The 17,383-nt window shown below is 42.3% G+C and overlaps 1 protein-coding gene across 3 annotated transcripts in view; it reads left to right on the forward strand.

Annotated features, from left to right (window-relative positions):
• Window positions 1-17,383, forward strand: part of LOC139757018 (probable tRNA (uracil-O(2)-)-methyltransferase) — a 65,812-nt gene that overhangs the window by 31,715 nt on the left and 16,714 nt on the right. For all 3 annotated transcript variants that reach the window (XM_071676982.1, XM_071676981.1, XM_071676983.1), the window contains exon 6: window positions 2,479-2,727. In XM_071676982.1, coding sequence (XP_071533083.1) covers window positions 2,479-2,727 — 249 coding nt within the window. The remainder of the gene's footprint in view (window positions 1-2,478; window positions 2,728-17,383) is intronic.

Consider the following 17,383-nt stretch of genomic DNA (forward strand, 5'->3'; position numbering starts at 1 on the left):
CATACCTGCTTGCCTTCATCTATTCCCAGCACTTCCCCGCCCCACAGGAAGCAGCATTGCTACCCCTTGCTTCAGCAAGGTAGTGCCTGGAAAAGAGACAAAAAGGCCACATTCATTCACACTAAGACTCTAGCTGTCATGTGTGATGCACTGAAACCACAGCTCCCTATCCACATCCAGGATGGGCCATTCTTTGTCTGTTCCCTGGCGCTACCTTTGCTGACGCGGGAAAAGGCGATTAGGTATAATAGAAAATAGAAAAAATAGACATGCAATATCTGAGGGTATGACAAGAAATTTGTAAAAAATACATGTAAAATAGTACTTTCATAAGATAAAGAGTGATGGATTAATGGAACAAAATAACTGAAGTTGTGGTTAATGCAAACAGCATACATAAATTTGAGTTGTAAAGTATTAGAGAATGTTCAAGAGATAGGGCCCCATGAGCATAAAACTTCCAATACAGTACAACTAGGCAATTGATTACACAGCATTTATTTGCTCATAACTGCCCTCCAGCTATTGTGTATAATTTTCCAAACCCAGAGCCCTACTATCTGCAGCCAGTTCCCATAGACCTTTTCATGGTTTCCTCTGACCACTTCATATACCCTGGTTCAGCCCATTGATGTCACATCACCTCAACTGCACCACTTTGTTCAGTTTTGCTCAATCCTATGCATACCTCATACCCTTCTGCAGCTTTTATCTCAATCCTTTCATCTCGCCCTTGGTTTACCTCTCTTTGTTCCTTCCACTTCGAATGGATACATCCTCTCTCAGCCTCTCCATGTGCATACCATTTAGAACACCATGCTCAGCCCTCTCAGATGTATTTCTCATACTGCCACATCTTTCTCTCTCTCTCTCTCATTCCTTATATGATCATTCCTCCTTACACCACACTGTCCTTAGGCATTTCATTTCCAACACATCCACTCTCCAGTACTTTCGCAGTTCGTACCCATGACACACATTTGTACAGCATCATTTGGACTTCCTATCATTGCCTTCTCTGAGAGTGACCTCTCTTTGCAGACACCTCTTATCACACCAATGATTATTGACCCCTTCACTCACTGTATCATTCACTTGAGCTTTCATAACTGTTGTGTTCACTCTCAGGTTTTAAAACACCCCACTTTTTTCATATTCTCTCCATTCAAAGTCACTTTCATATTGAACTGTCTCTCTCCACTGCTAGACCCCATTACTTCACTTTTCACAAACACTCACTCTTCTCAGCTATGACATTTCCACCAAAGTATCTGCAAACAGCAACTGACTGACTGACCTTCCAGTCCTCCCAACTTTCAAAAGACTGTGGACCCATCCTTTTCTAAAGCCCTCACATTTACCTCCCTCAACACTCCATCCATTAGCAGATTAAACAGCCATAGTAACAATAGACACCCTTGTCACACACCCACTTAAAGTTGGCTCCACTCACCATCTCTTCCTGCTCTGGTAGCTTTCTTGCTACACCATACATTTGTAGCACCTTCCACAAAGCTTCTATGTCATCCCTATCATATTCTTTCACCAGATCTATCACTGCCAGTACACATCCTTTTCTTTCTCTTAAATATTTCTTGCATGTATTCTTCAAAGCAAATGCTTGGTCCCCACTCCCACTATCATTTCAGAATCCGATGCTTCTGTGCATACTGTCACCCTCTCAATCACCATCACCTCTCTTCCATTCAACTTACAGGTATATGTAACTTATCTTTGTAATTCAAACATTCACATTTGTCCCCCATGCTTTTATTCAGTGGCACTTTACAAATTATTCTTTGATAGATTCTATTAGGTTCTTTCCATTCCATTTTTTTTGAGTCTCATTTTTCATTGCTTTACTGACTATCATGTCTCTGTCATACATCCTCATCCATTTCTGATATGATTACAAAGAGTACTATGGAAGCTAATACCATTCCTCATTCCTTACGCCTGAAAGTGTGTCTTCATTGGACATTTCTAGTTGCAGCTGCTTTGAACTTGTTGCTGGATAGAAATTCCTTTATTAATTTTCCTGTTTTTCCATTACTATTTTGTTGTGTTTTTTCATTAGTAGTACTCCATGATTAGATTTGTCAAATGCTCCTGCAAAATCTAGGAAAAACCAAGGATATGGAATGATGGAGTGAAGGTTGGGGGGTTAGGGTATGAAGGGCCTGAACATTCAGGTGTGTGAAAGGCATGTGTAGGGCAGAATGAATTAGATCAGAGTGGTATATGGCTGCAACCTGCTGTTATTGGACTGAATCAGGTGATATGAAGTGCCAAGAAAAAACCATCAAATAGTCTCTGGAGCATGGCTGTGGAGAATAAGCTCTTGTTTTGCTGCATTATATGTGACTTGTCAGAAAGTGATTATATGCAAATATGGCCATTGTTCGTCTGCTCCTGATGCTGTTTCACTACGGCAGGAAAAGCAGTTATGCCTGAAATATAAATGATTTGTAATTGCAGATGTGGCCAGAGACAACAGATCCTCTCAAGTTTGTATATGAGGATATTGCCATTGCCACCTACTTGATTGTGCTGTGGCGACAGGAAAGAAAAAGGAAAGGACTAACTGCTTATCAGACGTTTGTTGACTTGGGCTGTGGCAATGGCCTTCTTGTGTACATTCTGTCAAGTGAAGGACATCAGGGACTTGGCATTGACATTAAGAAGAGAAATATATGGGATTTATTCAACAAACAGATCCAGTTGCAGGTACTAAAAAGTTGTATGGTTGTTTGATTTTGTTTTTTGAAATTTTGTAGACTTTTTAGATTAGATTTTTTTCCTTTTCATTGGTTGCTTATATCCAGCAATGAATTCTTTTATTCATTGGTGGACTGGCTGAATTAGTATTTTTTCCAATTTAGTGATGTGAAGGTGTGTAGTCTTAATGGATAATGGGTTATTGTAGACTTACTGGCATATTTACACAGCTTTTAGGATTAAGTTTGGTTTCAAAAGACTGATGATTACCCCCATGGTTTCAGGAGGCAGACTGTGTACAAAAGGGGAAGATTTAGGCAATAGGTGGATTTGTACTTGCAACAACATTTTTGCACATCCATCATTGATTTTTCTCTGGGAGGGACAGGGCCATGTGCTATAACCTTGGCTTTTCATTATGTGTATGAATAGAAACTGATATATTTTAATTTATTATTTAAAGTAAAAAGGACTTTCATTAAGTTATATTTCAGTTTTGAAACAGAACTATTTTGGTTGAAAATTACCTGCATTTTTTGCTATTTTTCTCCAGAAAGTAGAATTGCTTTGAAACCTTAGTATATGATTTTAGGGCTGAAATACTTTTGAAGGGCCACTACATCCTGTAATTAAGAATTCAAGGGATTATTGATAAAAAGTATTTCACAAGAATTCACCTCATATATATTTGGTATCAGTCTGCCAGTGGTAACATTATGATATGTCTTACATTTTATTTCAATTTTGAAACTTTTTGGCCTGAAAATTACCCTGCTATTTTTCCAGGGAAAGTGGATTTACTTCAAAGCCTCAATGTAGTATGTATGCTTCATGATTACAATTGTGGGACTGTAATATTGACAACGCTTAACTTACACAGCTTGTTCTTTGTAACTCTGGACTTTCCTGCCTTTTGGCAAAATGGCAGGAGCAATAGATAGAAGTAGTACATTATGTTAGAAGCATTAAGTAGAACATTATGTTAGAAGCATTAAGAACAATAGTTGGGAGCATTAGGTAGAAGTAGTCAGTAGGAACATTAGGTAAGAGCCTCTACAAACACTGTACTAAAGTTGCCATCTGCCCATGACCTGTTGAGGGTAAGGCACTAAATGCTATAGAGCGGCACTGGAGTTCACTACTTATGGAGACTCTATTACCCTGGTCACCACCAATAAGGGAGTTTCAGTTAGAAACAGGTATTAAGAGTATATGGTGTGAGAGGTAAGTTGCTAGAAGCAGTGAAAAGGTTTTATCAAGGATGTAAGGCATGTGTATGAGTAGGAAGATAGGAAAGTGATTGGTTCCCAGTGGATGTCGGTTTGCAGCAGGGGTGCATGATGTCTCCATGGTTGTTTAATTTGTTTATGATTGAGATAGTTAGGGAGGTGAATGCAAGAGTTTTGGAGAGAGGGGCAAGTATGCAATCTGTTGTGGATGAGAGGGCTTTGGAAGTGGGTCAGTTGTTGTTCGTTGATGATTCAGGGCTGGTGGTTGATTCAGGTGAGAAACTGCAGAAGTTGGTGACTGAGTTTGGTGAAGTGTGTGGAAGAAGAAAGCTGAGAGTAAATATGAATAAGAGCAAGGTTAATAGGTTCAGTAGGGTTGAGGGACAAGTCAACTGGGAGGTAAGTTTGAGTGGAGAGAAACTGGAGGAAGTGAAATGCTATAGATATCTGAGAGTGGATTTAGCAGCGGATGGAACTGTGGAAACAGAAGTGAGTCACAGGGTGGGGGAGGGGGCGAAGGTTCTGGGAGCATTGAAGAATGTGTGGAAGGCGAGAACCTTATCTCGGAGAGCAAAAATGGGTGTTTGAAGGAATAGTGGTTCCAACATTGTGATATGGTTGTGAGGCATGGGTCCCACAAAACTTTCCAAGGTTTACCCCAGATGCTTCACATGCCCTGGTTCAATCCATTGCCAGCACGTCAATCTCGTTATACCACTTCGTTCCAATTCACTCTATTCTTTGCATGTCTTTCACCCTCCTGTAAGTTCAGGCCCTGATTGCCCAAAATCTTTTTCACTCCATCCTTCCACCCCCAATTTGGTCTCCCGCTTCTCCTTATTCCCTCTACCTCTGACACATATATCCTCTTTGTCAATCTTTCCTCACTCATTCTCTCTTTTCTTTCATACCATTCGCCATTTCCTGCATTAGCAAGGTAGTGTTAAGAACAGAGGACTGGGCCTTTGAGAAAATATCCTCACCTGGCCCCCTTCACCGTTCCTTCTTCTGGAAAATTAAAAAAAAACGAGAGGGGAGGATTTCCAGCCCCCCGCTCCCTTCCCTTTTAGTCGCCTTTTATGACATGCAGGGAATACGTAGGAAGTATTCTTTCTCCCCTATCCCCAGGGCATGTGAAGTGTCTGGGGTAAACCATGGAAAGTTCTGTGGGGCCTGTATGTGGAAAGAGAGCTGTGGTTTTGGTGCATTATTACATGACAGCTAGAGACTGAGTGTGAATGAATGGGGCCTTTGTTGTCTTTTCCTAGCGCTACCTCGCACACATGAGGGGGGAGGGGGTTGTTATTTCATGTGTGGCGAGGTATCGATGGGAATGAATAAAGGCAGTCAGTATGAATTATGTACATGTGTATATATGTAGGAGAGATAGGTAGTATGTTTGAGGAAAGGAACCTGGATGTTTTGGCTCTGAGTGAAACGAAGCTCAAGGGTAAAGGGGAAGAGTGGTTTGGGAATGTCTTGGGAGTAAAGTCAGGGGTTAGTGAGAGGACAAGAGCAAGGGAAGGAGTAGCAGTACTCCTGAAACAGGAGTTGTGGGAGTATGTGATAAAATGTAAGAAAGTAAATTCTTGATTAATATGGGTAAAACTGAAAGTTGATGGAGAGAGATGGGTGATTATTGGTGCATATGCACCTGGGCATGAGAAGAAAGATCATGAGAGGCAAGTGTTTTGGGAGCAGCTGAATGAGTGTGTTAGTGGTTTTGATGCACGAGACCGGGTTATAGTGATGGGTGATTTGAATGCAAAGGTGAGTAATGTGGCAGTTGAGGGAATAATTGGTATACATGGGGTGTTCAGTTTTGTAAATGGAAATGGTGAAGAGCTTGTAGATTTATGTGCTGAAAAAGGACTGGTGATTGGGAATACCTGGTTTAAAAAGCGAGAGATACGTAAGTATACGTATGTAAGTAGGAGAGATGGCCAGAGAGCGTTATTTGATTACGTGTTAATTGACAGGCGGGCGAAAGAGAGACTTTTGGATGTTAATGTGCTGAGAGGTGCAACTGGAGGGATGTCTGATCATTATCTTGTGGAGGCTTAGGTGAAGATTTGTATGGGTTTTCAGAAAAGAAGAGTGAATGTTAGGGTGAAGAGGATGGTGAGAGTAAGTGAGCTTGGGAAGGAGACTTGTGTGAGGAAGTACCAGGAGAGACTGAGTACAGAATGGAAAAAGGTGAGAACAATGGAAGTAAGGGGAGTGGGGGAGGAATGGGATGTATTTAGGGAATCAGTGATGGATTGCGCAAAAGATGCTTGTGGCATGAGAAGAGTGGGAGGTGGGTTGATTAGAAAGGGTAGTGAGTGGTGGGATGAAGAAGTAAGATTATTAGTGAAAGAGAAGAGAGAGGCATTTGGACGATTTTTGCAGGGAAAAAATGCAATTGAGTGGGAGATGTATAAAAGAAAGAGACAGGAGGTCAAGAGAAAGGTGCAAGAGGTGAAAAAAAGGGCAAATGAGAGTTGGGGTGAGAGAGTATCATTAAATTTTAGGGAGAATAAAAAGATGTTCTGGAAGGAGGTAAATAAAGTGCGTAAGACAAGGGAGCAAATGGGAACTTCAGTGAAGGGCGCAAATGGGGAGGTGATAACAAGTAGTGGTGATGTGAGAAGGAGATGGAGTAAGTATTTTGAAGGTTTGTTGAATGTGTTTGATGATAGAGTGGCAGATATAGGGTGTTTTGGTCGAGGTGGTGTGCAAAGTGAGAGGGTTAGGGAAAATGATTTGGTAAACAGAGAAGAGGTAGTAAAAGCTTTGCGGAAGATGAAAGCCGGCAAGGCAGCAGGTTTGGATGGTATTGCAGTGGAATTTATTAAAAAAGGGGGTGACTGTATTGTTGACTGGTTGGTAAGGTTATTTAATGTATGTATGACTCATGGTGAGGTGCCTGAGGATTGGCGGAAAGCGTGCATAGTGCCATTGTACAAAGGCAAAGGGGATAAGAGTGAGTGCTCAAATTACAGAGGTATAAGTTTGTTGAGTATTGCTGGTAAATTATATGGGAGGGTATTGATTGAGAGGGTGAAGGCATGTACAGAGCATCAGATTGGGGAAGAGCAGTGTGGTTTCAGAAGTGGTAGAGGATGTGTGGATCAGGTGTTTGCTTTGAAATATGTATGTGAGAAATACTTAGAAAAGCAAATGGATTTGTATGTAGCATTTATGGATCTGGAGAAGGCATATGATAGAGTTGATAGAGATGCTCTGTGGAAGGTATTAAGAATATATGGTGTGGGAGGCAAGTTGTTAGAAGCAGTGAAAAGTTTTTATCGAGGATGTAAGGCATGTGTACATGTAGGAAGAGAGGAAAGTGATTGGTTCTCAGTGAATGTAGGCTTGCGGCAGGGGTGTGTGATGTCTCCATGGTTGTTTAATTTGTTTATGGATGGGGTTGTTAGGGAGGTAAATGCAAGAGTTTTGGAAAGAGGGGCAAGTATGAAGTCTGTTGTGGATGAGGGAGCTTGGAAAGTGAGACAGTTGTTGTTCGCTGATGATACAGCACTGGTGGCTGATTCATGTGAGAAACTGCAGAAGCTGGTGACTGAGTTTGGTAAAGTGTGTGAAAGAAGAAAGTTAAGAGTAAATGTGAATAAGAGCAAGGTTATTAGGTACAGTAGGGTTGAGGGTCAAGGCAATTGGGAGGTAAGTTTGAATGGAGAAAAACTGGAGGAAGTAAAGCGTTTTAGATATCTGGGAGTGGATCTGGCAGCAGATGGAAACATGGAAGCGGAAGTGAATCATAGGGTGGGGGAGGGGGCGAAAATCCTGGAAGCCTTGAAGAATGTGTGGAAGTCGAGAACATTATATCGGAAAGCAAAAATGGATATGTTTGAAGGAATAGTGGTTCCAACAATGTTGTATGGTTGCGAGGCGTGGGCTATGGATAGAGTTGTGCACAGGAGGGTGGATGTGCTGGAAATGAGATGTTTGAGGACAATGTGTGGTGTGAGGTGGTTTGATCGAGTAAGTAATGTAAGGGTAAGAGAGATGTGTGAAAATAAAAAGAGCATGGTTGAGAGAGCAGAAGAGGGTGTTTTGAAATGGTTTGGGCACATGGAGAGAATGAGTGAGGAAAGATTGACCAAGAGGATATATGTGTCGGAGGTGGAGGGAACGAGAAGTGGGAGACCAAATTGGAGGTGGAAAGATGGAGTGAAAAAGATTTTGTGTGATCGGGGCCTGAACATGCAGGAGGGTGAAAGGAGGGCAAAGAATAGAGTGAATTGGATCGATGTGGTATACCGGGGTTGACGTGCTGTCAGTGGATTGAATCAAGGCATGTGAAGCGTCTGGGGTAAACCATGGAAAGTTGTGTGGGGCCTGGATGTGGAAAGGGAGCTGTGGTTTCAGGCATTATTGCATGACAGCTAGAGACTGAGTGTGAACGAATGGGGCCTTTGTTGTCTTTTCCTAGTGCTACCTCGCACACATGAGGGGGGAGGGGGATGGTATTCCATGTGTGGCGAGGTGGTGATGGGAATGAATAAAGGCAGTGTGAATTGTGTGCATGGGTATATATGTATGTGTCTGTGTGTGTATATATATGTGTACATTGAGATGTATAGGTATGTATATTTGCGCGTGTGGACGTGTATGTATATACATGGTGTATGGGGGTGGGTTGGGCCATTTCTTTTGTCTGTTTCCTTGCGCTACCTCGCAAACGCGGGAGACAGCGACAAAGCAAAATAATAATAATAGTATATATGTATATGTCTGTGTGTGTATATATATATGTATACGTTGAGATGTATAGGTATGTATATTTGCGTGTGTGGACGTGTATGTATATACATGTGTATGTGGGTGGGTTGGGCCATGCTTTCGTCTGTTTCCTTGCGCTACCTTGCTAACGCGGGAGACAGCGACAAAGCAAAATGAATAAAATATAAATAATATGATTCATGGTGAGGTGCCTGAGGATTGGCGGAATGCTTGCATAGTGCCATTGTACAAAGGCAAAGGGGATAAGAGTGAGTGCTCAAATTACAGAGGTATAATTTTGTTGAGTATTCCTGGTATATTATATGGGAGGGTATTGATTGAGAGGGTGAAGGCATGTACAGAGCATCAGATTGGGGAAGAGCAGTGTGGTTTCAGAAATGGTAGAGGATGTGTGGATCAGGTGTTTCCTTTGAAGAATGTATGTGAGAAATACTTAGAAAAGCAAATGGATTTGTATGTAGCATTTATGGATGTGGAGAAAGCATATGATAGAGTTGATAGAGATGCTCTGTGGAAGGTATTAAGAATATATGGTGTGTATGGTGTGGGAGGCAAGTTGTTAGTAGTGAAAAGTTTTTATTGAAGATGTAAGGCATGTGTACGTGTAGGAAGAGAGGAAAGTGATTGCTTCTCAGTGAATGTAGGTTTGCGGCAGGGGTGTGTGATGTCTCCATGGTTGTTTAATTTGTTTATGGATGGGGTTGTTAGGGAGGTGAATGCAGTCTGTTGTGGATGAGAGAGCTTGGGAAGTGAGTCAGTTGTTGTTCGCTGATGATACAGCGCTGGTGGCTGATTCATGTGAGAAACTGCAGAAGCTGGTGACTGAGTTTGGTAAAGTGTGTGAAAGAAGAAATTTGAGAGTAAATGTGAATAAGAGCAAGTTTATTAGGTGCAGTAGGGTTGAGGGTCAAGTCAATTGGGAGGTAAGTTTGAATGGAGAAAAACTGGAGGAAGTGAAGTGTTTTAGATATCTGGGAGTGGATTTAGCAGCGGATGGAACCATGGAAGTGGAAGTGAATCATAGGATGGTGGAGGGGTGAAAATTCTGGGAGCCTTGATGAATGTGTGGAAGTCGAGAACATTATCTCGGAAAGCAAAAATGGGTATGTTTGAAGGAATACTGGTTCCAACAATGTTGTATGGTTGCAAGGCATGGGCTATGGATAGAGTTGTGCGGAGGAGGGTGGATGTGCTGGAAATGAGATGTTTGAGGACAATATGTGGTGTAAGGTGGTTTGATCGAGTAAGTAATAATAGGGTAAGAGAGATGTGTGGTAACAGAGTGTGGTTGAGAGAGCAGAAGAGAGTGTTTTGAAATGGTTTGGTCACATGGAGAGAATGAGTGAAGAAAGATTGACCAAGAGGATATATGTGTCAGAGATGGAGGGAACGAGAGAAGTGGGAGACCAAATTGGAGGTGGAAAGATGGAGTGAAAAAGATTTTGAGTGATCGGGGTCTGAACATGCAGGAGGATGAAAGGCGTGCAAGGAATAGAGTGAATTGGAACGATGTGGTATACTGGGGTGGATGTACTGTCAATGGATTGAACCAGGGCATGTGAAGCATCTGGGGTAAACCATGGAAAGTTCTGTGGGGCCTGGATATGGAAAGGGAGCTGTGGTTTCGGTGCATTATTACATGACAGCTAGACACTGAGTGTGAACAAATGTGGCCTTTGTTGTCTTTCCTAGCGTTACCTCGCACACATGAGGGGGTTGTTATTCCATGTGTGGCGAGGTGGCGAAGGGAATGAATAAAGGCTGACAGTATGAGTTATGTACGTGTGTATGTATGTATATGTCTGTGTGTGTATATATATGTATACATTGAGATGTATAGGTATGTATATTTGCGTGTGTGGATGTGTATGTATATACATGTGTATGTGGGTGGGTTGGGCCATTCTTTCGCCTGTTTCCTTGCACTACCTTGCTAATGCGGGAGACAGCGACAAAGCAAAATAAAATAGATAAATAAATATATATATATTTCTTTCTTTCTTTCATACTATTTGCCATTTCCTGCATTAGTGAGTTAGCGTTAAGAACAGAGGACTGGACCTTTGAGGGAATATCCCCACCTGGCCCCCTTCTCTGTTCCTTCTTTTGGAAAAAAAAAAAAAAAAAAGAGAGGGAAGGATTTCCAGCCCCCGCTCCCTTCCCTTTTAGTTGCCTTCTCCGATACGCAGGGAATATGTGGGAGGTATTCTTTCTCCCCTATCCCCAGGGATAATATATATATATATATATATATATATATATATATATATATATATATATATATATATATATATATATTTTTTTTTTTTTTTTTTTTATATACTTTGTCGCTGTCTCCCGCGTTTGCGAGGTAGCGCAAGGAAACAGACGAAAGAAATGGCCCAACCCCCCCCCCCCCCCATACACATGTACATACACACGTCCACACACGCAAATATACATACCTACACAGCTTTCCATGTTTACCCCGGACGCTTCACATGCCTTGATTCAATCCACTGACAGCACGTCAACCCCTGTATACCACATCGCTCCAATTCACTCTATTTCTTGCCCTCCTTTCACCCTCCTGCATGTTCAGGCCCCGATCACACAAAATCCTTTTCACTCCATCTTTCCACCTCCAATTTGGTCTCCCTCTTCTCCTCGTTCCCTCCACCTCCGACACATATATCCTCTTGGTCAATCTTTCCTCACTCATTCTCTCCATGTGCCCAAACCACTTCAAAACACCCTCTTCTGCTCTCTCAACCACGCTCTTTTTATTTCCACACATCTCTCTTACCCTTACGTTACTTACTCGATCAAACCACCTCACACCACACATTGTCCTCAAACATCTCATTTCCAGCACATCCATCCTCCTGCGCACAACTCTATCCATAGCCCACGCCTCGCAACCATACAACATTGTTGGAACCACTATTCCTTCAAACATACCCATTTTTGCTTTCCGGGATAATGTTCTCGACTTCCACACATTCTTCAAGGCTCCCAGAATTTTCGCCCCCTCCCCCACCCTATGATCCACTTCCGCTTCCATGGTTCCATCCGCTGCCAGATCCACTCCCAGATATCTAAAACACTTCACTTCCTCCAGTTTTTCTCCATTCAAACTCACCTCCCAATTGACTTGACCCTCAACCCTACTGTACCTAATAACCTTGCTCTTATTCACATTTACTCTTAACTTTCTTCTTCCACACACTTTACCAAACTCCGTCACCAGCTTCTGCAGTTTCTCACATGAATCAGCCACCAGCGCTGTATCATCAGCGAACAACAACTGACTCACTTCCCAAGCTCTCTCATCCCCAACAGACTTCATACTTGCCCCTCTTTCCAAAACTCTTGCATTTACCTCCCTAACAACCCCATCCATAAACAAATTAAACAACCATGGAGACATCACACACCCCTGCCGCAAACCTACATTCACTGAGAACCAATCACTTTCCTCTCTTCCTACACGTACACATGCCTTACATCCTCGATAAAAACTTTTCACTGCTTCTAACAACTTGCCTCCCACACCATATATTCTTAATACCTTCCACAGAGCATCTCTATCAACTCTATCATATGCCTTCTCCAGATCCATAAATGCTACATACAAATCCATTTGCTTTTCTAAGTATTTCTCACATACATTCTTCAAAGCAAACACCTGATCCACACATCCTCTACCACTTCTGAAACCACACTGCTCTTCCCCAATCTGATGCTCTGTACATGCCTTCACCCTCTCAATCAATACCCTCCCATATAATTTACCAGGAATACTCAACAAACTTATACCTCTGTAATTTGAGCACTCACTCTTATCCCCTTTGCCTTTGTACAATGGCACTATGCACGCATTCCGCCAATCCTCAGGCACCTCACCATGAGTCATACATACATTAAATAACCTTACCAACCAGTCAACAATACAGTCACCCCCTTTTTTAATAAATTCCACTGCAATACCATCCAAACCTGCTGCCTTGCCGGCTTTCATCTTCCGCAAAGCTTTTACTACCTCTTCTCTGTTTACCAAATCATTTTCCCTAACCCTCTCACTTTGCACACCACCTCGACCCAAACACCCTATATCTGCCACTCTGTCATCAGACACATTCAACATATATATATATTTTTTTTTTCTTTTTTTTTTTGCTTTGTCGCTGTCTCCCGCGTTTGCAAGGTAGCGCAAGGAAACAGACGAAAGAAATGGCCCAACCCACCCCCATACACATGCCTTGATTCAATCCACTGACAGCACGTCAACCCCGGTATACCACATCGCTCCAATTCACTCTATTCTTTGCCCTCCTTTCACCCTCCTGCATGTTCAGGCCCCGATCACACAAAATCTTTTTCACTCCATCTTTCCACCTCCAATTTGGTCTCCCTCTTCTCCTCGTTCCCTCCACCTCCGACACATATATCCTCTTGGTCAATCTTTCCTCACTCATTCTCTCCAAGTGACCATATATATATATATATATATATATATATATATATATATATATATATATATATATATATATATATATAAATATATATATATATATATTCACATTTACTCTTAACTTTCTTCTTTCACACACTTTACCAAACTCAGTCACCAGCTTCTGCAGTTTCTCACATGAATCAGTCACCAGCGCTGTATCATCAGCGAACAACTGACTCACTTCCCAAGCTCTCTCATCCCCAACAGACTTCATCCTTGCCCCTCTTTCCAAGACTCTTGCATTCACCTCCCTAACAACCCCATCCATAAACAAATTAAACAACCATGGAGACATCACACACCCCTGCCGCAAACCTACATTCACTGAGAACCAATCACTTTCCTCTCTTCCTACACGTACACATGCCTTACATGAATAAGAGCAAGGTTATTAGGTACAGTAGGGTTGAGGGTCAAGTCAATTGGGAGGTGAGTTTGAATGGAGAAAAACTGGAGGAAGTGAAGTGTTTTAGATATCTGGGAGTGGATCTGGCAGCGGATGGAAACATGGAAGCGGAAGTGGATCATAGGGTGGGGGAGGGGGCGAAAATTCTGGGAGCCTTGAAGAATGTGTGGAAGTTGAGAACATTATCTCGGAAAGCAAAAATGGGTATGTTTGAAGGAATAGTGGTTCCAACAATGTTGTATGGTTGCGAGGCGTGGACTATGGATAGAGTTGTGCGCAGGAGGATGGATGTGCTGGAAATGAGATGTTTGAGGACAATGTGTGGTGTGAGGTGGTTTGATCGAGTAAGTAACGTAAGGGTAAGAGAGATGTGTGGAAATAAAAAAAAAGAGAGATGTGTGGAAATAAAAAGAGCGTGGTTGAGAGAGCAGAAGAAGGTGTTTTGAAATGGTTTGGTCACATGGAGAGAATGAGTGAGGAAAGATTGACCAAGAGGATATATGTGTCGGAGGTGGAGGGAACGAGGAGAAGAGGGAGACCAAATTGGAGGTGGAAAGATGGAGTGAAAAAGATTTTGTGTGATCGGGGCCTGAACATGCAGGAGGGTGAAAGGAGGGCAAGGAATAGAGTGAATTGGATCGATGTGGTATACCGGGGTTGACGTGCTGTCAGTGGATTGAATCAAGGCATGTGAAGTGTCTTGGGTAAACCATGGAAAGCTGTGTAGGTATGTATATTTGCGTGTGTGGACGTATGTATATACATGTGTATGGGGGTGGGTTGGGCCATTTCTTTCGTCTGTTTCCTTGCGCTACCTCGCAAACACGGGAGACAGCGACAAAGCAAAAAAAAAGAAAATATATATATAATATATATATTTTTTTTTTTTTTTTTTTTTTTTTTTTTTTTTTTATACTTTGTCGCTGTCTCCCGCGTTTGCGAGGTAGCGCAAGGAAACAGACGAAAGAAATGGCCCAACCCAATCCATTCAAACTCACCTCCCAATTGACTTGACCCTCACCCCTACTGTACCTAATAACCTTGCTCTTATTCACATTTACTCTCAACTTTCTTCTTCCACACACTTTACCAAACTCAGTCACCAGCTTCTGCAGTTTCTCACATGAATCAGCCACCAGCGCTGTATCATCAGCGAACAACAATTGACTCACTTCCCAAGCTCTCTCATCCCCAACAGACTTCATACTTGCCCCTCTTTCCAGGACTCTTGCATTTACCTCCTTTACAACCCCATCCATAAACAAATTAAACAACCATGGAGACATCACACACCCCTGCCGCAAACCTACATTCACTGAGAACCAATCACTTTCCTCTCTTCCTACACGTACACATGCCTTACATCCTCGATAAAAACTTTTCACTGCTTCTAACAACTTGCCTCCCACACCATATATTCTTAATACCTTCCACAGAGCATCTCTATCAACTCTATCATATGCCTTCTCCAGATCCATAAATGCTACATACAAATCCATTTGCTTTTCTAAGTATTTCTCACATACATTCTTCAAAGCAAACACCTGATCCACACATCCTCTACCACTTCTGAAACCGCACTGCTCTTCCCCAATCTGATGCTCTGTACATGCCTTCACCCTCTCAATCAATACCCTCCCATATAATTTACCAGGAATACTCAACAAACTTATACCTCTGTAATTTGAGCACTCACTCTTATCCCCTTTGCCTTTGTACAATGGCACTATGCACGCATTCCGCCAATCCTCAGGCACCTCACCATGAGTCATACATACATTAAATAACCTTACCAACCAGTCAACAATACAGCCACCCCCTTTCTTAATAAATTCCACTGCAATACCATCCAAACCTGCTGCCTTGCCGGCTTTCATCTTCCGCAAAGCTTTTACTACCTCTTCTCTGTTTATCAAATCATTTTCCCCAACCCTCTCACTTTGCACACCACCTCGACCAAAACACCCTATATCTGCCACTCTGTCATCAGACACATTCAACAAACCTTCAAAATACTCATTCCATCTCCTTCTCACATCACCGCTACTTGTTATCACCTCCCCATTTACGCCCTTCACTGAAGTTCCCATTTGCTCCCTTGTCTTACGCACCCTATTTACCTCCTTCCAGAACATCTTTTTATTCTCCCTAAAATTTACTGATAGTCTCTCACCCCAACTCTCATTTGCCCTTTTTTTCACCTCTTGCACCTTTCTCTTGACCTCCTGTCTCTTTCTTTTATACTTCTCCCACTCAATTGCATTTTTTCCCTGCAAAAATCGTCCAAATGCCTCTCTCTTCTCTTTCACTAATACTCTTACTTCTTCATCCCACCACTCACTACCCTTTCTAAACAGCCCACCTCCCACTCTTCTCATGCCACAAGCATCTTTTGCGCAATCCATCACTGATTCCCTAAATACATCCCATTCCTCCCCGACTCCCCTTACTTCCATTGTTCTCACCTTTTTCCATTCTGTACACAGTCTCTCCTGGTACTTCCCCACACAGGTCTCCTTCCCAAGCTCACTTACTCTCACCACCTTCTTCACCCCAACATTCACTCCTCTTTTCTGAAAACCCATACCAATCTTCACCTTAGCCTCCACAAGATAATGATCAGACATCCCTCCAGTTGCACCTCTCAGCACATTAACATCCAAAAGTCTCTCTTTCGCACGCCTGTCAATTAACACGTAATCCAATAACGCTCTCTGGCCATCTCTCCTACTTACATAAGTATACTTATGTATATCTCGCTTTTTAAACCAGGTATTCCCAATCATCAGTCCTTTTTCAGCACATAAATCTACAAGCTCTTCACCATTTCCATTTACAACACTGAACACCCCATGCATACCAATTATTCCCTCAACTGCCACATTACTCACCTTTGCATTCAAATCACCCATCACTATAACCCGGTCTCGTGCATCAAAACCGCTAACACACTCATTCAGCTGCTCCCAAAACACTTGCCTCTCATGATCTTTCTTCTCATGCCCAGGTGCATATGCACCAATAATCACCCACCTCTCTCCATCAACTTTCAATTTTACCCATATTAATCGAGAATATAATATATATATGTATATATATATATATATATATATTTTTTTTTTTTTTTTATACTTTGTCGCTGTCTCCCGCGTTTGCGAGGTAGCACAAGGAAACAGACGAAAGAAATGGCCCAACCCCCCCCATACACATGTATATACATACGTCCACACACGCAAATATACATACCTACACAGCTTTCCATGGTTTACCCCAGACGCTTCACATGCCTTGATTCAATCCACTGACAGCACGTCAACCCCGGTATACCACATCGCTCCAATTCACTCTATTCCTTGCCCTCCTTTCACCCTCCTGCATGTTCAGGCCCCGATCACACAAAATCTTTTTCACTCCATCTTTCCACCTCCAATTTGGTCTCCCTCTTCTCCTCGTTCCCTCCACCTCCGACACATATATCCTCTTGGTCAATCTTTCCTCAGGTGAGGGTATTCCCTCAAAGGGTATGTTTGAAGGAATAGTGGTTCCAACAATTTTGTATGATTGCGAGGCGTGGGCTATGGATAGAGTTGTGCGCAGGAGGATGGATGTGCTGGAAATGAGATGTTTGAGGACAATGTGTGGTGTGAGGTGGTTGGATCGAGTAAGTAACGTAAGGGTAAGAGAGATGTGTGGAAATAAAAAGAGCGTGGTTGAGAGAGTAGAAGAGGGTGTTTTGAAATGGTTTGGGCACATGGAGAGAATGAGTGAGGAAAGATTGACCAAGAGGAT

This window comes from Panulirus ornatus, chromosome 24 (assembly GCF_036320965.1).
Source record: "Panulirus ornatus isolate Po-2019 chromosome 24, ASM3632096v1, whole genome shotgun sequence".
NCBI classification, from domain to species: Eukaryota; Metazoa; Arthropoda; class Malacostraca; order Decapoda; family Palinuridae; genus Panulirus; species Panulirus ornatus.